This window comes from Carcharhinus amblyrhynchos, chromosome 3, assembly GCF_965287045.1.
Source record: "Carcharhinus amblyrhynchos chromosome 3, sCarAmb.v2.hapA, whole genome shotgun sequence".
Classification (NCBI taxonomy): Eukaryota; Metazoa; Chordata; class Chondrichthyes; order Carcharhiniformes; family Carcharhinidae; genus Carcharhinus; species Carcharhinus amblyrhynchos.
Window position 1 is genome coordinate 28,607,113 of NC_137326.1, and position 21,725 is coordinate 28,628,837.

The window sequence follows — 21,725 nt, forward strand, 5'->3', positions numbered from 1 at the left end:
TATGATCTGGGCTTTCCATGAATTTGACTAGTAAATTCAGAACAAGGGACAGGCAAGAAATAAAATCCCTTCCTGTGGAGGAAATAATTGTAACAAGCTACAAGAAACAACATTTAATAGCAATTCTCATGGGAATCAAGGGCCACTTAACAGCTGATTTTCTGCATGCCTGAACTTCCCCCATCTTAAGTGGGACTAAATGCCTGCCAACAGTAAATAGCTCCTCTTTCTCTCTCTCTCTTCAGCCCCATGAATGAACGACCAGAAAAGTTGTTACACGACTTTTGAAATTAAATACAGAGCACTTCGATTTATTTCTCCATGTGCTTCCAAGGCAGTTCATCCTTACCTAATGTCTCGTATGATTAGTTAACAAATTATCAACTACAAATGAGACAATCTCCAAATAGAAAAACTGTTTCTTCATTAATTGAATTTGCTTTAAACCGCTGAAAGAACTGAACAGAAAATAGTCACATACTAGATTATATAAATGTAAAGAGTGCTAAGACTACGCTGATTCGAACATAATACCAAAATTTTTCCACTAATCATTTGACAGACTAGCTAAACACTTTTTAAAAATGATACATTACTAATAATCATCCAAGCTATGGCGAATAATGGGTACCACAAGGTGCTAAACATTACTAATAATTATCCAACCTATGAGGGATAATGGGTACCACAAGGTGCTAAACCATTGCTTTCATGTAGTATTGGGAAGTCCTTCATTGATTTTACAACAAAATCAAAGAAAGAAATTTAACAATGACAGCTTTCTAAAATATCAAACTGAACTACAATATTACTTGCAGCTAGGCTGTCACAGAATGTAGCATGTGTTCTCAAGCAACTTCAAGAATGCAGTGATGCAGGATCCTGGAATACCAGATTCCCATCTCTTACAGAAAAGCACCTGCAGATTTAGCAAGTTCTCAATCCTTTGTCACAAGGTACTCATGTTAAAGGGGTTAGTCTGTGAGCAAGGGGGACAGGGTTTGTATTTGCATCCCAGAATGACTCTGGGATCATGAGCAGTATCCACAGAGCTGAGCAGGGCCTGATCGTGTTTATTTGGTTCAGCCAGATCTGACAATGAGCAGCTAAGCTAGTTTTGTACAAGTTGCCCCAATGTGCTAGATGGTCTCTCGTGTTGTAACAATTCCATGAAGTCTGTGATCCTTAGACTTGGGGAAACAAAGATTGGACGGTACCAGAAAATGGCCAGGGTGGAGAGAGTTAGGATACTACTGGGGATAAGGACAAAGACTGGTGGGGAAGTGATAAAGTAGAACAATCGATTCTGGCCAATAGAAGACCAACGTTTGGGAGTTTAAAAATGCAGTTGCAGACCACTTGAGGGAGGTTTTTCAGTGTGGACACAGATAGGATGAGAAGCTGGTGAACGATAAGAGTGTTTGCAAAACAAGGGTGCAATCGAGGATGGTCATGTCTGTGTCTGAAATTATGGGAATACAGAAGGCATGGTTGGATGGTCAGCTGTTAATATAAACAGGAATTTCAATGAAGGGTTTGGTTAAGAGAATAAAGGAGAGCAATAAACTCAGAGAAGTGTGAGAGGGCAGATAAATTGACATAGCAATTCAGATTACCAAGGATAAGGAGTTAACCAGTACAGAGGCTGAGGGAAATAATGACTGAAGATATTTCGGAGAGAAACTATAGATGGGACTAGGACAGGTATAGAAAATTTGGATTTTTAAGGAGGCAAGAGGGTGCAACGATGTAAAGTGTTAGGAAGAGAAAATACCAGAAGAGTAAGGAACAGATCCAAGGTGTGGCTGAGTGCTAATGGTCACATCATCTCCACATCAGTGCAAGGCACATAGTAGAAAGTATAGATAAGCCATTAGTCTTCATTTAGGTTCAGTGGTATCAGCTGGGAGCCCAGTTTCTGTCAAGGCCATGATGGAAATCCAACCATCCAGAACAGGATCATGGACAGCACAGGTTCTGTTCACAAGTGAACACTTGTGGGCCTATCAGCACTTTTGCTGATTTTTGTTTTTAGTATTTTCAATTTATTGCTTTGGCAATGCTTTGCTGCTGCTCTGCAAGTTGCATCTTTTCATCACAAAAAGTGTTCATGCATCTTTTTTAAGTTTGCTCATCAGGCCCCTCATGTGAGAAAAAAATGGCAATGTGCCCCCCTACCTCCCACCCCCATGCAAAATGTTTGGGGCAAACCTGGTCTAAGGATGAGAAGGGTTAGTGTGCTCTGTGTAGGAAGACAGACAACAAGGTTGGGCTATTGCTGCTTGCAATAAGGCAGGACGCTTTGCAAGTTGTTACCGAGAGTAGCTGTGGGCTATTAAGTGATTCAAATCTGGGATTGTACAGAGTGTAGGACAGCAGAGGAGTAGTGAGGAGCTGGGCTAGGACAGTGTGCAAGGGTTTGACTGGAGGTCAAGTACCTGAGTGGGGAGAAACAACATAACTGTGTGGACAGGAAGGGGAGGAGACAGGACCCAAGAGGAATAATGAAAAGAGGAAACAGGGAGGAAGGAAGAAGCAGAATCCAATCTGAATTTTCTACCTGTGAATGAAAACCAGAAATTCAAGTTACGTAAGTATATCAAGAGATTAGGATAAATGTGTGCTGGCTGGGTGTTTGGGGGGGGGGGGGGGGGGGGTGGCGTGCAGAGCTGTGGGGGGTGGGGTCAGGGTGTCAGTAATGTCTGTGGGGGTCAGGGGGAGGCAATATTTGGCTCAGGAAGGATGTGTCAGGGGAGCAGTATTCTATCATTTTTTTCTGCACGTGCGCAGTTGGAGGTGCCAATCGGAGCTGCAGGATTTTGGGTGCATTAAACCCCACCCACAGGCTTGTGCAGTGTGATTCTGAATCGCTGATATTTTTTCAGGCAAAGTGCATATGGGAGCGCCTCAGAACGGATCTAAAAGTCGGATCTGAAACATTCCCAGTTTCAAGTCCATCCAGTATTTGAATCAAAATAGTAAAATAGGGCCCTGTGTGTCAGGAAGGCTGAGGGAACCCTTGCATGTTCCCCACTGTGGAACAGGTTGGATAATTGAATTTGTTCAGTGGGCAATGAACTGTAGTTTGAAACGAAGAATATGACTTGTGTTGATGGGTTTCTTGAGTCTGTTGGTAAAAAACAAGACAGGAGGACAGTGGGAATTGATTGGGCTGAGCCACCGAGAGGGGGGAGGTCTTAAACACTGAGATCTGCTAGCAGTTTTCTCACCAAAGTGAAAGTTTTCTGAGAATGTACTTTCCTTGCTTTGGAGGTGGTTTCCAAGACTGTGGAGGTGACTGCTGCTATTTTGATGTTTTTACATTTGATCTGCACTTCATAATGGTCAACCTCATGTCAGCCATTGGGCAGGTCTAATTCTGGGACTGCTGATGAGGAACAAGATGAGAAGCAGCAGCAGAAACCTGCTCCTCAACCACCTGCCTCTCCACAGGACAAAAAGGCTGAGCACAGAGCTCCAGCTTCAACACGACTTGCAGGCAAGATCAGCTGTGACCTGGATGGGACTGAGCAACAGCACTTCCGGAGGCAGATAACTTTTTTGTCCGGTAGTTGTTGACTTTGCAACTCCTGCAAGAAGATCTCTTGCCTAGTGGGTCAGGAAGACATGAATTGCCAGTAACCATCCATGTCCCCACAGTCCTCATTCTCCTCACTTCCAGCCCCTTTCAGGGAGCTGTCTGTGATATTTGTCAAATCTCTCAACCCACTGCCCACAAATATATCAATACAGGTGGCCAATAACATGTTTGTTAGGGTTCTTTCTATAGACTAAGTTCCCTAGCCATCCATTCCATCCCTCCTCCCCCTAACAACCATCTGAGGATAAACCAGACTGTTCACAGTGTGTTATATTTGATCACAAGATGAGCATACCACTCATATTTGTGCAAAGCTAAAATCCTCATCCATAACTTTGATGGTCCCAGTTGTGTGTATTACAACACATTCCAGGCAGGCTTCCCATCTTCCACCCTCCATAAACTGAAGCTCATCCAAAGCTCTGCTGCCTATATCCCAACCATGTCCTTCATGCCTTGCTCCTCCCGATCTCTGTAATCTTGCCAAGCCCTAGAACCCTCTGAGATATCCCTGTATCTACAATTCTGGCCTCTCGCACATCCCCAATTTTGAACCTCGCCATCACTGGTGGCCATGCCTTCAGCTGCTGAGGGCTTGAGCTCTGTAATTTCCTTCCTCTACTATTCCTTGCTCCTTTGAAAACACACTTTAAATCCACCTCTCTGACCAAGCTACTGGTCATCTGCCTCAATTTCTCTTCATCTGGCTGGGTGTCAAACTTTGTTTGATAGTGCTCTAGCAAAGGATCTTGGGCCTTACCATGTGAAAAGGTTTTATGTAAATCCAAGTTGTTGTTGTTGTTGTATTAAGTGGCAAAGCAAAAGTAACCTGGCAGCAATGAAGTGGAATCTGGACAGCAAGATAACACGAGGAGAGCCAGCAGCAAGCAATAGACCGAGAGTGTTACATTTTCAACAGAAAGACCTTCACTGAAGTACATTCTAAGAATGCAAGGGTAAAAATCTGTGTGCAGATGAACCATCTTGGGGTTTCAAATCTTAAACTATAATTCAGCTTCTGTTATGTTCTATTGATTGCTGCAAGCAAATCCATTCAGTTCATGCAGGACTGTGCTTCAGAGTACAAGGGACTAATTTTATTGATTTTAGTTACAAAAAAAAATCACAGTAGTGAGTGGTACAAACACTGGGAACAAGATAAAAGTGAGCAATGCATAGCTAACCGTAGACACCCGTTCCCAACATCTGGGTATTACCTATTATATCTGTGTTTATTATCTGGGTCCTGTTTGGATGGCTAGTCTTTCGTGATATTTATCCTTGTTCTTTATCAGGTTACCATGGGATGTGAAAATGTCCCACTAGATCTCTTCGGGTAGTTTTCCAAGATTCCCTCGTGTTTTACATAAACCTCCACTTTGCTGAGTAAGGGAAGCACGGAATAAGTATGCCGCGCATTTTAAATCAATGAGGCTAAACTTCAGAAAGGAAGAGAAAAAGGCATTCCACATCAAATTGGCAAAGCCAGATTTTATTGCCAAGGGAGTTCGAACTGGCGTTCCCATGAGTTGTTACATTCTTCACCCACAGCAGAACTCTGCTCAACAAGGTGCAAAAAATCTTGCTTGTCTGTGAAACACAGGAGTAAAAGAAAATCACTAATCACAACGCTAATCTCACTGAAATACTGCTGATCATTCTAAGCAAGGGGTCAAACATAGTTGCACAAATAGGAAATTAATTCAGAAAGTAAGATTTGATCTGCGGAGTGCAATGGTCATTAAAACTGAACTTAACTGCAATGGAATTTTGGCTTGCCTCTGGACACGTAAATGTGCCAAGAGGCAGCATTGTGGCTGGGACATCAAAACCAGGAATGCACAGAAATGACTGCGTAGATGGCTGATGCTGCTGGAACTTCACAGGATACCAGCAGCATCAACCACCAATTCTAGGAATCCTAGTGGAAAGCACTGCCAGGTGGAGATTCTTGATAAACTTTTGATCTATTGGAATGCAGCGTGGTAGAAAAGCTCAAAATTGAAGCTGGCTACACTAGGGAACACTAGGCTGAAAACAACCATTATGCTGATAAGCTTGTCTTGATTAGGGAGTATCTAAAACATGAACCCACATTTCTCCTTAAACACTGGCAGGTCTTCGCACTGCAGAAATTGCTGTTTTTAATACCAATCACGGCTGAACTTATAGTCCCATTATACTATTTTCACAAAGAACTACATTGAAATGTGAAAAACCTGAACACAAAATTAAGAGCCAATATTGTGTTTCACAAATTCCACTATTATCACATAACATAGATTGCAAAATGTAAACAAATAAATTAACACTCTCCAACTTTGCAAGAATAAAGTTGTGGTTTTCAAATGGTCATGGCTAAGGGTCACCCACAATGGGAAGATCCTGCATGTATGGACCGCTGCTAGAACTGCCAATAACGAGGTTAAAGGTAAAATATTGCCGATTCTTCAAAATTGTAATAAAAGCTGAAAATTATGGAAATACTCAGCAAAGTAGTCAGTAGCAGAGGAGAGAGGAAGAGAGTTAAATTTTCAAGTCAATGGCATTTTCTCTCCACATATTGCCTGATCTGCTGATATTTCCAGCATTTGCTGTTATTAGTCCAGCAACTAATCAATGTGGCCTGATTACAGATGATTTATTCTGTTGGAAAAACTAGCGTGTTAAATATAATGACAACATCAAACAAGTCAAACTTCTCCACATGCAAATTACTTTCATCTTTGGTGCACATTTTGATACACTAATTTTGTTTAAAAAGACTGCAATTGAATGTTTATAATTTATTATGCTTACCCTCTGAGGACCGCAACATCTGATAATGATACGAAGCCAAACCTTTCCACAGCACATTGTTTCCATGTTCCCTTTTATATCCTATTTTGTTACAACCAGCAGTATCTTCACACAATACTATGCACATCAGATCATTTAAGAACCAACATGCTTGGTTCTCAGCGAGTTTTAAATATTTGAATCCTCAACCAGAAGTAAAACAAATTGCAAAAACTACAGGCTGACAAATTAAAGCGTTGGTCCATGTGAAAGTTTTGCATAATGGTCAACCTTACCTGCATTAACAAACTCTTCCACATGAAAGAAAATGAAGTATTCCTGGATCATTAATTTGTCTCATTTATATCTGACAGGTTCTTTGAAGGTTTGCGGCAAACCTGCATGATCCTGAAGAGCCTGCATTAATGGCACTTTTTTAACAGCAAAGGAATTTAAAACATAATCTTGTAAAACATTAGTAAGGTAAGGTAATTAGCAAGGCTTCTTTTACAAGATAGTCTTTTTTCCATCACCATATAGTTCTTTCTCATTTTAACGGGACCATCAAAGCATCATTACTGCATATTCATGTTTATTTGAGTAATTGTCAATTATGTTTTAGCCATTCTGCATATATTTTATGTAATGTTTAATAAAAGTTTATCATTAGTGTCACAAATAGGCTTATATTAACACTGCAATGAAGTTACTATGAAAATCCCCTAATTGCCACACTCCAGCACCTGTTCGGGTAACACTGAGTGAATTTAGCATAGCTAATGCACCTAACTAGCATGTCCTTTGGACTGTGGGAGGAAACTGGAGCATCTGGAGGGAAATCCATGCAGACATGGGGAGAACATGCAGAATCCACACAGACAGTGACCCAAGCCAGGAATTGAACCCTGGTCCATGGCGCTGTGAGGCAGCAGTACAAACCACTGTAGCGTCCAAAATGTATGAGTAATAGAATCTAATGAGTTGGTCATAAAAGTATTGTAGAATCAATGAATGTATTCTTGCTCTTCTTGTAGGATGGTTTGGCATAACAGCAAACTGAATGGAACTTGCCTGCTGTTTCAGCTGTTGCACTAGTCGGTCCTTCTCACGTTTAAGCGCTATCACTTCATCTTGGGTCTTTTTCTTTTTAGAGGCAGACAGTTCTAATAAGGCGATGTTTGCATCTTTCTCACTGATGGCTGCCAGCAGTGCTTCTTGCCTGCAACAAAAATTAGACTGGTTAAGGAATCATCATGTTTCTCTGGCATTGCCAAAGAGGAGTCAACATTGCCTTTTCATAGTTCACCATCAAAAGTTCCTATTAATATTCAGATTTCTCCAAATAGATTACTTTCCTCTAGCTTCAAAAATGAACCTGTTGATTTCATAATTCCTATCTCAAAATGCACAACAACTTTGCCCCAACAAGGTACTTCAGCTACAAGCACAGAATCCCACGCCCATTGTACCGGAGTGGCATCTTTTATTCATAGCAATTACACTAACTCTTATATGCCAACTTAAATGTAGTGTTGCGCTGTCGGCCTATGTGCACTAAAATCGTGTGAAACATGAGCAATGGTATTCATCTCAATTAATTTGGCACTGACAGATCAAAGGAGGTTGCTGTGCCAAATTGTAAAAATATCATGTTGGTGTACTAGGATGTTCCCCTGAAGGATGAGGCTAAATCACATTGTTGAGGCAGCATGGAGGGAGTATTCTTCTGCAATTAGTCATGCTGTGAACGAACTAGAAGAGCTTGAAATAGACAAAAGGGGTCACGTTTTTTCAGAATTGTGAGAACTCCAGGACAATTTAAGAATGTCGGGCAGGGCCCAATTCCGGGATTCCCACTACTATACCTGACATCCCAATTTTTGGTAGCTAACCCGCACCCTGTGCTGCCAACCTAGCCAGGTCCATTACAGGGATAGGCATCGCTTAGGCCCATGCAGTTTCCGTGGAATTAGGCAGGTTTCTCCAAGGAGGCGGCTCCTTGCTTCAGAGCAGACATGAATCATTGTCTGGATTTGGGAATCTTTTGGAAGTCGAAAGGTCTCATCCATGCCCTAAACAATGGTACAGTGGTTAGAACTGCTGCCTCACAGCACCAGGGACCTGGGTTCGATTCCCAGCTCAGGGTCATTGGAATCTGCATGTTCTCCCTGTGTCTACGTGGGTTTTCACTGGGTGCTCTGCTTTCCTCCCACAGTCTGAAAGACATGTTGGTTAGGTGCAGTGGCCATGCTAAATTCCCCCTCAGTGTCCCCGAGCAGGTGCCAGAGTGTGGAAATTAGGGGATTTTCACAGTAACTTCATTGCAGTGTTAACTTCAGCCCACTAATAAATAAACTTTAAACTTCTATACCAACTTGTATCACCACTCAACCTCCCCCCACCTCATTCCCTCCATGCCAACTCATCCACCCCACTTCCCCACTTATTAGCTCATAGCTCCTTTGACCCTCCATGTCAACTCATGTCACTTCCACAACAAAAGCAGAAAATGCTGGAAAATCTCAGCAGATCTGACAGCATCTGTGGGGAGAGATGAAGCCAATGTTTCAAGTTTAGGTGACCCTTTGTCGGAGCTGATAAAGGGTCATTCAGACTCGAGACATTGGCTCTATTCTCTTCTCACAGATGCTATCAAACCTGCTGAGATTTTCCAGCATTTTCTGCTTTTCTTTCAGATTCCAGCATCTGCAGTATTTTGCTTCTGTCATGTCACTTCTGTGCCCATTCACTCAGTATTCACTCAGTACAGAACCAATAACCCTATAGTAAAAAAACATGCATAGAAGAGCTTAAAAACACTCATTTATCATTTATTTTTAAAACTGCTATTACAGCCCTATAAGGTGTCAAATCAACCAGACATTTAAAGTAGCAATTACAGAAGTTGTAAGCATTTCTTTACCTTGTGCAAACAAACACGGAGCTATTGGCAAAATAAATCATGGGAAAAAAACATACCATAGCACTGTCAATTAAGCAAGTTCTCCCTTCGCTGCAACTGTGTCAGCAAAACTAATCCTTTTATGGGAGTCTGGGCTCTCAGTCATTATGCATGAGCTGCCATGAAGGATGGACATCACAAGGGTGTGGCTTGTAGGGGCTAGATGATATTACTCTGGAGAATAGACTTTTGTCTTTATAAGTTATGCACTCAAGTGAGTTGGGGTCAGGACCAGAAAGCAAGCCACTGTGACAATGCTAAAACACCCCATCTCAACATTTGCCTGCCCCTGTGGCCACCTCTGATGTGCTTCCGGGGGCTCAGGCCCTGACTCTATCCTGGTCTTGGGTGAGACAGGGCACCTCCTCCTCAGAGTTGGGAAATTTCCCAAAATTCTGTAATGAAATTCTAGCCCTTTCTGTCTGAAGCCAGTTCCCCACACTATCATTCCTCACTTTTAGGTAAATAATTTGTTTGTAAAAGGTGCAAAATACATTTGCTATGAAGGAACTAGTTTCTGTTAAATTAGATACATTTTCCTGGCCATTTCCTTCAAACAGTCTCCTCAGTCCCAGTGTGAAGACTATATAATGGTTCAATAAGGCACTCACCACTACCTTCGCAGGGCTATTAGCGATGGGTAACAAATACTAAGACATTCACATCCATTGAAAAATAAAAAAGCCATGTATTACAAGACTTTGATAAAGAACAAACCATCTTTTCCCAAAGATAGGGGAGCTTAAAACTAGAGGGCATAGGATTAAGGTGAGAGGGGAGAGATACAAAAGTGTGCAGAAGGGCACAGAGGATAGTAACTGTCTGGAACAGGCTACCAGAGATAGTAGTAGAGGTGGACATAATTTTGTCTTTTAAAAAGCATTTAGATAGTTAAATGGATAAAATGGGTATAGAGGGATATGGGCCAAATGCGGGCAACTGCGGTTTAAAAAAAAGGGCAGCATGGACAAGTTGGGTCAAAGGGCCTGTTTTCATGCTGCAAACTTCTATGACTTTATGATCTCCAAAAAAACACAATGACCAGAATTCTCCAGCTATTTATGTCCCCACATTGCTGAAAGCAAGGATGGAGAATTTCACATTCAGCCAAATCTCCCTTCACTGCAGTGTGAGGGGAGAATCCCGGCTGCGAATGAGGTCAGAGAATCCAGCCCAGTACTTTTCTTACTGTCGTTTCTAAATTTGTAGATTTTTGCTGTCTGTGCAAAGGAATATTTTGCTGTTTCAACTTGAAATCAAGTGGATAATTCTGAATTGGAATAATTGAATTTTGCGGAACAATTTACCCTGTACAGATTGTATTACTCTAAAGAACAGACTTTTGCCTTTAAAGATTATGCATTCTAGAGAGTTGGGCATCCTTCCAGTAGTCAGCAGATAATGAAGCAGTTTGTGGTCAATGGTGAAGCAAGTGTGCTCACTGCTGACATCAAAGTAAGCCTTGCCAAGAGATCAAGTGATGTCCAGGGCACAAGTTTCACCTATAGCACCCTGCAGTGCTCCTGTGACTCACTGCAATCTTCCTTCTTGGGGAATTCCCAACTTGGAGCAGTAGTGATGTGATTAACATGCACAAGCAGCCAATCACGTTATCACATTTTCACAGACGTATAATCAGGAAACATAAACAGTGAAATAAAATCTTAAAAAAAAACCCTAGAGCAAATTAAAGATTGGAACATAATGCTAAACTATTCTGAATACAATGTTTAAAAATTCAGTTCTTTTTTAAAATCCACCAATTAATTAATTAAGAACACTCTATAAGCATAATATTAACTTTTCAGGACCAGTGCTTTTGTTCATCAGCCTTTTTTGGCCATTTCTTTCAAATGCTCTTCTCGGTACCAGAGTGACTACAATGCAATGGTTCAATAATGCACTCGTCTCCACCATGTCAAGGGTACTTAATGATGGGTGACAAATACTAAGACACTAACATCCATTGAAAAAATAAAGAAGTCATGTATTACAATGCTTTGATAAAGAACAAACAGTTCTTGGTCAAAAATATTACATTGCTGTTACATCTGACTGAACAAAGTGTAGGTTGGGATTCTCCCAAAAAAATTTAAGTGCCGAGTATTTCTTACCCACCTTTGGGCATACTTACCAGAATGAATCTTCGACACTCTGAACATCACAGAGTGCTTCAGCGGGATTCACTCTGATAAGCAGGGTGTGAGGCCTATTCCTACCCGAGAGGCCAGCAGCATAGTGCTGAGCAGGACACTGCGCATGCATCTGTCAGTGTGGAGATCACTATATGTGCACTGCCCACCCCACTCCTCCCAAATCACAGGCCTTCTAATTGCTGGCCTTCCCCAGAACCCCCTGATCGCCAGCCTTGCAGACACCCCCCCACAATTGCTGGCCAACCCGATTTCCTCGGGCCAGCCTCGGTGTCCTCCAACCTCCCGGGGAGGTGCGGGGCACATAATGAGTTCTGTTCCCTCCAGCGGAGTCAGGACACCTGGTCCTCATTAGTGGGGAGCAGTCACAGCAGGCCGGAAGAATCGCAGCCACAATTTTTTAATGGTATTTTTAACAGTGAAGTGGATGTGGTAATTTTGAAGTTCTCACTGTTTCAATGATTGCTGGCTCTAGTGGCACAAGATGGGGCAAGTGGTGGGGGGGGGGCGCTTTTTGGATGCAACATGTGAGTGTTGCAGGCACGGGCATGAGCCTGTGACACACGAGTGGTACACATCAATTTCCCATGGATTTGGGCCTGAGTTATATGAGGTTTCAGATTTCACCCACCCTCACCCCTCGCTAAAAGGTTGTTGACTTGTTCATAGCTGAAGTTTCCACCTCTCAGGTCTCTAAGGCAGAACCTGCCTGAGAGAATTGCCAGCCTACATATTTTCTACTACTAGTGGGAGTTAAATAAAAGAATAATGTCTGTATTGATCATAGAATCCCTGAAGTGAAGTAGGCCCACCGAGCCTGTTTTATTTGTCATAGAGGGCTTTCAGTTCAAAACGAATCTGCATGATTTCAAAAGGGACGTGGACACTGGTTCATCTAGTCTACTGAACATTGAAAACATCTAAGGATAGGCACTAGCTTTTTTTTAATTACAGTACACAAAGCTTGGGTTTCTTGTCTGTATTCTACAAGCACTCTAAAAGACACGAAAAACATCAATTTGCGATAGGCCGCCTAAGTAAACTCTGGCTGATAGAACAGAGAGAAGAACAGCTACACAACACATTTGGTGCTTGCCATCTTCATTTGATGTGCCTCTTCAATTAAACATAGCAACCAACCAAAGTTTCTTTAAAAAGAAACGTCAGTTTTCACATTTTAATCCATACTGTAACTTTGAAAATAAAGAACATTACTCTTCTGCAGTTCAGCACTCACGTTTTTGGGTGCAATTATCTGAAAAAAACATCTGGACTTGGCTAGTATATTCAATTAACTATGTCTAGCACAGAATCCTGGCTCTGATTCTATGCCTAATCGCAACATTAATCATTTGATTCAACTGCCTCAACTTAATATTGCTCTGTCTCCCAACCCTTTCATTCTTAGTTTACTCAAAAAGAATGAACCAGAATAAACAAGCAACTTGAGAGTAGTGGAATATAAATCCACAAAATAACGTCTAGGGTTACAGAATATGTACTTAGCTTAAGAAGGCTATAAAAGAGAAAAGGTATACTCATGCAAAACACAATTCTTGGGGCAGCTGGTAAATGATAGGGAAATAATGGGGAAACCCAATACCACAAAAAAAAGATAAGACGACACACGACCAAAGGGCAAAACTCCACAAAATTGGGCTGCTGAACACCGATAAAAAGAAGTACAGTGTATTATTTTATCAAACTCCAGCCTAAACAGCTGTCAAAGGAATAGTTCTTAAACAAATATGGGCAAAAATGGAAGATAGTGTGTAGTACACCATCAACTTACAAAAAATAGCAGAATTGTTGAGTTAATAGCTGTCAAAATAACAAAAAAGGAAGGTACAGGGAACTAATTGGCAAATAGTAAGAAGTTTATTGAAAAACTTTGATGGTACAAGTCAAAATCATTTAATGCAATTCAAATTTTAAATTATCACCATCTTTTCCTTTTCTCTGAAAACAATATCTTCTTATAATTCCACTAACAAGTTAGCCACTGGTACCTCATCCATGTAGCCATTGTTCACAGTCAGTTTCACAGCAAGCTATTCAGCCAGCTCTGGGAGCTGGGGGATGGGGGTGCCTTATGACTTCTGTTCATACCGAATGTCTTCTTAGTGCACTTCAAACAGAGGTTGCCGATAACATTTAGAGATACCCTTGGTCGACTTTCCCCTTCCTAACCCCTAAAGGCACTAAAGTCAATTGCTGCATCACTAATGAAGTCATGACTGACAGCTGCTAACTTAACATGGACCAGAGGTTGATCCAGAGGCCTTCCTAGGTTCTACAGCTCAGCAATTCACTATGAAGTTTACTAAGCCACCAGGGTGGCCACCAACAATATTTAGTCTAGAACCAATCATTCACATTTAGTGAAGCTCTTTGCCCTCGAAGAAATCCTGCAGTAAAATTATTTTTAATAGATTTTCTGGAGATAAGCAAACAAAATAGGCCAAATATTGCACAATGAGACTCAATCTGGCTCACAGAATGGTCAAGTTATATCTTACACTAAGGCTTTGAAGTGCTCAAAAGGAACAGCCATATTTAAATACTCAAACTCTGTACTGCATTCTTGGGTTTAAGAGTGGGTTGAAAAGAATGACAACTTCTAATAAGAGCAATCTGTGTTTAAGAGAAAAACAATCAAGAAACACTACACAGGACACTGTTGTATCCTGGAAAAAAAATAGTTTTGCGACGACATCACCAAAACTGGTTTGTGTAAAAATAATGGTGTACTATTGATTAAAATCGTATGTAGGACAAATGAAAGGGAAACAAGAGACATTTAATAGACACGCAAGAGTAACAAAACAAAAAAAAATCCAAGTACAAAATAAATACATGAAGGCATGTATTCAAATCCACTTCATTCCATCTGATGTGTTATTTTTCAAATAATTTGAAGTGTCCATTTATTTTAGTGCGCTTGGTCCATCTACACATATCAAATAGAACTCTTGCTGAACATTACAATGCAGCAGCAATCACCAGGTCTTGCACCATATTTTTACAAGTATTTTGGAAGTAAATTCTTGGAAGCAAACTGATGTTATTGTGGAATCTAACTCTAAATGCGAGCTCACTCAGCTTCCTTCCAAATAACAGCCTACTCTTCCAAGAGATCAGACTGGAAATGAGTTAAGCTACTGTTTGGAAAGCAACATCGAGAAACATGGACAGTAATGTGCTGAGTGAGCTGGGGAAGAAAAGCATAGATGGCACAGGTTACAAAGAACGAGAAAGAACACAGCCGTATGATTTCCATTGACAGCCAGGGTCACTTGCACACTGTCAACATTGATGCAAGGTAAGGCAAGCTCACACTTTAGCCATTCAAAAATATTTTACACTCAAACTATACCACACTTATGCTACCCTACCAGCTGTAATGATTCTGCCAGACTAGTGATTTATTCGTAACAAAAATAGACATCTTCAGTCGTCACAGGTTAACTATGTTTATCTCTTCTCCTACACTGCATGAATTTGAGCTAACCACTGGGACAGACCCACTAATTACAGGATAATTTCAAGGATTTTTGAACAAGTTTTCACAAAATTATACACAGACAATAGTTGAGCTGAGAAATTATGCAACATCAGCACAAAATATAATTTACCGTGCATATTCTATTATTACGATTGCCATTAACAGCTTAGCAGAAAATAATCAGGAAGCAAGAAATGTGAAGAGGTACAGTTATCTGAAGGACAAGAAAACTGGATTGTATTGTACAATACTAAGATCAGCTGCAAGTTCAAATGGTTGCAGTTTTCAAATGCTTGATTTCATTACTATTGTCCTTCCCTAAAATAGTTTAACAGTCAAGAGTTCTGCTTGACAGCTCAAACTAGTTTAGTTAGGTATATGGCCAAATCACTATTTTAATCATAACTGGAAATGTTTTGCACCTTTTCTTTGCATCACTGATACCTACCCTATTTTCTACACCTTGCAGGCACTCAGCCAATTCTTGGAAATAGTCTGACAATGCATTAAATTACTCAATACTTGTAGGTAATATTGCTTTTGATTAAGCAGCTTAGTGTGTAAGTGATCCTTCTACAATTGTGCGAAATGTCCACAGAGACCAACTGAATAAAGTTCTTAACAGCTTCTTCCAGAAACGTTGGCCTTTCACAAAAATGTAATTTGAGACCCATCACCAAAACCAGTATCCATGCCTCCATTATTGCAGAAATCAACTTCTGCAATGGTCTTCTTGTCAAACTTATCATTCTACACAAATTCTAACTCATACAAAACTCCACATTCTGACCGATGCCTCTTCTCTACTCCTCATCAATATCCACTGGCTCCCAATTCCCCCTCACATCAAATTCAAAAGCTTGCTACTTTTCCAAGTCATTCTCTGGCTTTGTTTGTTTGATTAAATCCCAAGCCTCCAATTCTATCTCTGAGGCCACGCCAACAGTACTCTCAATCTTGCAATGTGTGCCTCTTTTCCCGTCAGCATTACTTACTCAGTGTTTAAAGTTCATTTATTTATTAGTCACAAGCAGACTTGCATTCACAAAGCAATGAAGTTACTGTGAAAATTCCCTAGTCTCCACACTCCGGCACCTGTTCAGGTGTACCGGGGGAGAATTTAGCATGGCCAATTCACCTAACCAGCACATCCTTGGATTGTGGGAGGGAACCGGAGTACCCAGAAGAGACCCTCGCAGACACGGGAAGATGTGCAAATTCCACATAGACAGTGACCCAAGTTGGGAATTGAACCTGGGTCCTTGGCACTGTAAGGCAGCAGTGCTAACCACTGTGCCACCAATGCTCACCTGTCTTGATCTTACTGTCCATAACAATCCTTTGTTTTTCTATTTCTTAAACTGCCTTTAAACACTTCCTCAAAAGTATAGTTTTTGGCCAACTTTCTTCTGCACTATCGTGATGCCACCAGCTGTTCTCAGATTATATTTGGGCTCTGACATTTGGACCACACTATAAAAGGAAAACGTCTATGTTAACTTGAAGCAGGGACACCTACTCAAATTTAGCAAGTATGCTGGGCAAATCTTCAAGGAATTGTAGGGTGAACACATACACTTCATCACATTACCCATGAGAAACAAACAGTATGAAACACTGCACAGGGAGGTGTGGGCCTCATAGGAAATCAGGATGACAATATCATTAATTTGTTATTTGGATTTGCTTCATCATCAATAGGTGGCAGGATGTACCAGGCACACTCAACAGTCAATATCCAAAGAAATGCTGATAACAAATTAAGTGATACAGTCAGCCAACTGAAACTGAGAAAAAGAGGTTAATTCACCACGTTGGGACATTTCACTCATGGTTTTGCAGCAACTACTCAGTAAATCACCAACTATCGTGTGTCCTTTCCTCTTGTCTTGTGTCTAATTTTCTTTCGTCAATAGTGCAGCTTCCCCTCAATCTTTCACTTCACTTCAGTTCTTCTCACTGGCATTGAAGTCCTTTCACTTTCTATTCATTAAAGTAGAATGATAGAAACAGCACGGCAATAGAAAAGGAAACCAGAACACTGAAAAAGAATATAAATGAGGGGAGAGGGTGCGGGGAAAAACGGGGGGGGGGGGGGTTGCGGAAGAGGTGGTGGTGGCAAGAAGAAGAAAAGTGTGGAAAAAAACTAAGAAAATATAAATCTGTGGTAAGGAATATTGACGAAAGCAGGCGACAAAAGAGTGAGAGTTCAGAAAATGCAGGGTCAGGGCAGAATCAAAGCAGCGCAGAGAGACCCAAAGGCAGCTCACAGTGAATGATGCAAACCATCAAGATGGATCGAGCACATCAAACAACATATATGGTAATGAAAATGGAGACTTAATACAATATGAAAATAAATAGCCAATGCCGAAATTCTCAGTGCAAGAGCTTTCATACTAAGCACAGGACTTTATTTGTACATAAGAACAAGCAGCAGTCATAAATCTGGTAAATGAATAAGTCAACTTATTAAGAATAGCTCACTTAAAGCATGTGAAGCTCAGATCAATGGAACAAAGCCTCACAGACTAAAAAGACATAAACGTGGAATGTTATGTGCTGCAGACACATGCCAGCTATGGACCTAGTTGAGAAAACCTAAACCGGGGCAATTTTAACTCTGCTTGCTCAGATGAAAAAGAAAGCCAGGTGGGCAGTTAAAATTGACAGAATGACTGGTGTTCCTCTTGGATCCTGCTCTCTTCCATTTTAACCTGTGTTGCTCAGCAAGCAATAAAGCCAGTGGCAACCTTCTCAAAATATGCAATGTTATTGGGCTGCCACTGGAAATCTATCGCTCGTCAGGGGAGTGGTGGGGAGCAATCTCTCAGATTTGCTCTCTCTCCCTCCCCCCACCACCACCAATTAAATTTTGCCCGTTTAGATCATTCCGACTAGCAGACAGGAAAGGGAATTTACAAATCTGCAAACTGAGAATTTTTTGAATCAAAGATTACTTGATAATGAAAAAGTCTTGTAACTACATTCATTAGAAAGTCTTACAAAAGAGTTAAAAGATTGAGGAGGTTGTAAGAGGTTTAAGTACTCATGCTCTGGCTTTTAGCATCTCAAAATGGATTTGCAGATGTTAGTGGCCATGTTAAATTTCGGAAACAAGATCTGGTTAACATACTGATTCTAGTATTCCAGCATGTTTTAAGAGGAGTTAGATACAAGAGCCATACGTAACTTGCTATGGCTGTTATGTTAAAACAGTGTAGAGATCAGAAAATTAGTATACAATTACATACTTGGGTTTAGTTATAGAGGAACGCCAGGTTAAATCTGGTAGCTGGAGTGCATGAAAAGCTGCCGGCGAAACCCAAGTTAGAATGTGGCCTGGCAACTTACTCTTTACCAAAGGAAGAAGGCTCTGTGCATAAATGTTTGCACGCATGTTTGGGGGGGGGGGTCCTGTTTCCCCATGGCTATTATTTTATACCTTGGGTGAAAGCGGTGGGAGCATCTGTTTTCTCATAAACATTAAAAAAGACTCAATACGGAGTTTGAAAAGCGCTCAGGAAATCCAACAGACTATCTGAACGTTTTTGAAATTGGATGGAACACATGACTGTTCCTAGGCCTAATGGTTTGATATGTTCTTATGCGGGTGGTCTCACACAACTTTATCTCAGTGCAGCACTGTCCAAGCTCCCAAGTTATACTGCCATTTGTCAATTTGTCCCTAACCCTGTTTTATCTCAACGCTAAAGTGCAACTGCAGCTTCGGAAAAAAAAATCCTCCTCCACTACCAGATATTTTCCCAAACATGCATACAGCATACACAATAACCTTTTATAAATGATATTTTAATCAGATAGTGGCAGTAATTAATAATGCGTAATAGAAAATTACAAATGGAAGAATCTCTGAACAGAAGGAAAAATAAAATTTAAATAAATGAATACTTCTGTTCTCTGGCTATGTGCTTTGCCAAAGAAACACCAATGATTTAGATCATGTAAATTGACATGGGATACAGAATTCCTCAATTATCATAGAATCCCTACAATGCACAAGGAGGTCATTTGGCTCATTGATTTTGCACCAACTCTCTGAAATAGCATCTTACAGAGACCCATCTCCTTAACCCATGGCTAACTCATGTAAACCTACACATCTTTGGACTAAGGGAGGATCCAGAGAAAACCCATGCAGGCACAATTTGCTTTCCAAATTGAATCTGAGTCAACACATTGCGCTTTGATTACTTCTTGCTATTCAATATGTGATTTATTTCTCAAAATGGCAATGGGATGAAGTTGGCTATTTGCCATGTCCCATTGCTCTCTTTATACAAGCTGGTTCTGACCAGGAGAGAAGTGCGAACCAGAGCACCAGTGGGAGTCAGAAATGTTTACTTCACCCGATTTGTAACAATTATATTCTGCAAGAGCAATATATTTAAAGGTATTGTTGCTTTTGAGGAACTTAGGCTGTTTATCTGATGCACCAATCGCACCTTTAATTCAGTGTGAGGAGCAGCTGAATTCAAGTGACTTGATCTTGAACTACAAAAATGAAATCAAAACACAGTAAAACTTTCAACCTTTAGCAACGGTTAATTTAAACATGAATAAAATACAATATATGCTACGTTAAAATACACAGTGGATCTGTGATTATTTTAATTATCTATCTGGGCGAGGGATGTGTCAGATAACCAGGTTCCACTGCAATTCGTTCCAACTTTTTTGTCCCGTTTTACACTTTAATTCGTGCAGTCAGAAATAGTAGTTGTTAAAAGTTCTCTCCAAGGAACGGGACAATAAAAATCTTCACAAACACGAAAGCACTGAAAACAGGAACACAGCGCTTTTACGATTCATGCTTGAAAGCTTTTCACAGTAAAACCATGATAGTGCCACTTCATGGTCATCACTTTTTTGGCTGCTAAACTGGAAGTGACAGCAATAGGAGCCCAGTGCTCCCTGGCTAAATCCTGCTAAATATTTGGCACGTTTGCAGACTATTTTATGCTTGGATCAGGGTTTCTGTAAACTGCAGATGAAAGAGCCAACTTTGTACCAGAGCTTATTAGTCATCTGTCATGCCATTTAATCACAACAAAAGCTACAATCAAAAAGTACTCTATATAAAAATAATTTAGGCCTTCACAAATGTGCTGTTGTTTCCAAGTGAAATCTGACAATGGATGAGTCACGCTCAAATTGCAGGTCTTTACAAAATGGATATCAGAAATTAATTTCATGCATAGAGGGTAAAGAATTTTTTCTGTGTTACTTTACCCTTCAATATTGGGATCATACATGCACCCGCTGGTGGAATTCCCCATTCCTTCACACCCCCGAGAGGAGTTAGGAGGTGGTGGGGGATTTGATTGGGTGAAAGATGGAGAACCTGTCGCCTTCCGAACTTCCCCTGATCAAGCTCTGGGAGGGAATTATGGCCTTCCCACCAGAGAATGATTCAGCTTCTTAAGTAGCCAGGCCGGTTGCATGGTGGTTAGCAATGCTGCCTCACAGCACCAGGGATCTGGCTTTCATTGCGACCTTGAGTGACTGTCTGTGTGGATTTTGCGCATTTTTCCCATGTCTCTGTGAGTTTCCTCCAGGTGCTCCGGTTTCCTTCTACACTCCAAAGATGTGTAGGTTAGATGGATTGGCCAAGGTGAAGATGTGGGGTTACGTGGATAGGGCAAGGGAAGTGGGCCTGGGTAAGATGTTCTGTCAGGGAATCAGTACAGAATTGATAGGCTAAATGGCCTCCTTCAGCATTGTAGGGATTCTATGAAGAGCCTCATGCTGCTGTGACTGGAACTCTACTAGCAGCTGCCCAATTGAAGATCTGGTGTCAGTAAGGCACCCCCTTGGCCTAGCAGTTGACCCAGTTCTCCTGCTCACTGGTACCCACATCATGTCCCACCTGTAGGGTTACATCGGTCGTCCCGGCCTGGCCACTGGGTCCTGGTGATGCTGATGCTGGACATCTGCCAAACTCTGACTGGCTAGCAGTTCTTGGAGGCAGAACGTCTGTGATTCAGTGGGAGACCTAACATTGCCCAGGTTAGGTAGCTGCCTTTTGGTAAATTGCACAGGGTGTCTTGAAAGAGTTTGTTGTGGGATTCCCATCAGGTGTGAACACTGCTTCGAACATTAAATCCGGCTTGACATCTTTCTACTTTCTTTGATTAGTGCGTTTGCTGCTTATAGCTAGAAATTCTTGGAATCTATATTTTACAAGCGGCATTATTAAAAAAAATCTAGAAGCTAAAAAAAAATGCAGACGGGTTATGACCAGTTTCATGGAAGAGAAGAGCAGGATGACAACTTTGCCCGACGTTTCTTGCTAACACTGCAACTTTTTCAGCTCCTGACTGCTGTGTGGGCTAATAGTCAGTCTGATGCACCAATCAACTGAACAATGTACCTCATCTCCATCAGAGGCAGAATTCAGAACATAATCTATTTACGCGAAATGATCAGTACAAAGCCACGCTATTTGCTCTATCATTTTCTTGACTGTTACTTATGATTAGATCACAGAGTATATCTTAATTTGGTGAAAAGAGGGACAGTTACATCAGATATTCTTGATATGGTTTTCAAATGATCACAATGTTGTGTTGTGTTACAGTCAGTGTCAATGAAAAAGCAAGTTAAAACTTAACCTTTTTTTATTCATTTGTGGGACATGGATGTTGCTGGCTAGTCAGCATTTATTGCCTATCCCTAGTTGCCCTTGGAGGACAGTTGGGAGTC

General features: G+C 41.0%; 1 protein-coding gene across 3 annotated transcripts in view; it reads right to left on the bottom strand.

The window, feature by feature from the left end:
• LOC145337821 (ERC protein 2) overlaps window positions 1-21,725 on the bottom strand; it is a 731,415-nt gene that overhangs the window by 159,244 nt on the left and 550,446 nt on the right. For all 3 annotated transcript variants that reach the window (XM_080182675.1, XM_080182674.1, XM_080182676.1), the window contains one exon: window positions 7,451-7,598. In XM_080182675.1, coding sequence (XP_080038801.1) covers window positions 7,451-7,598 — 148 coding nt within the window. The remainder of the gene's footprint in view (window positions 1-7,450; window positions 7,599-21,725) is intronic.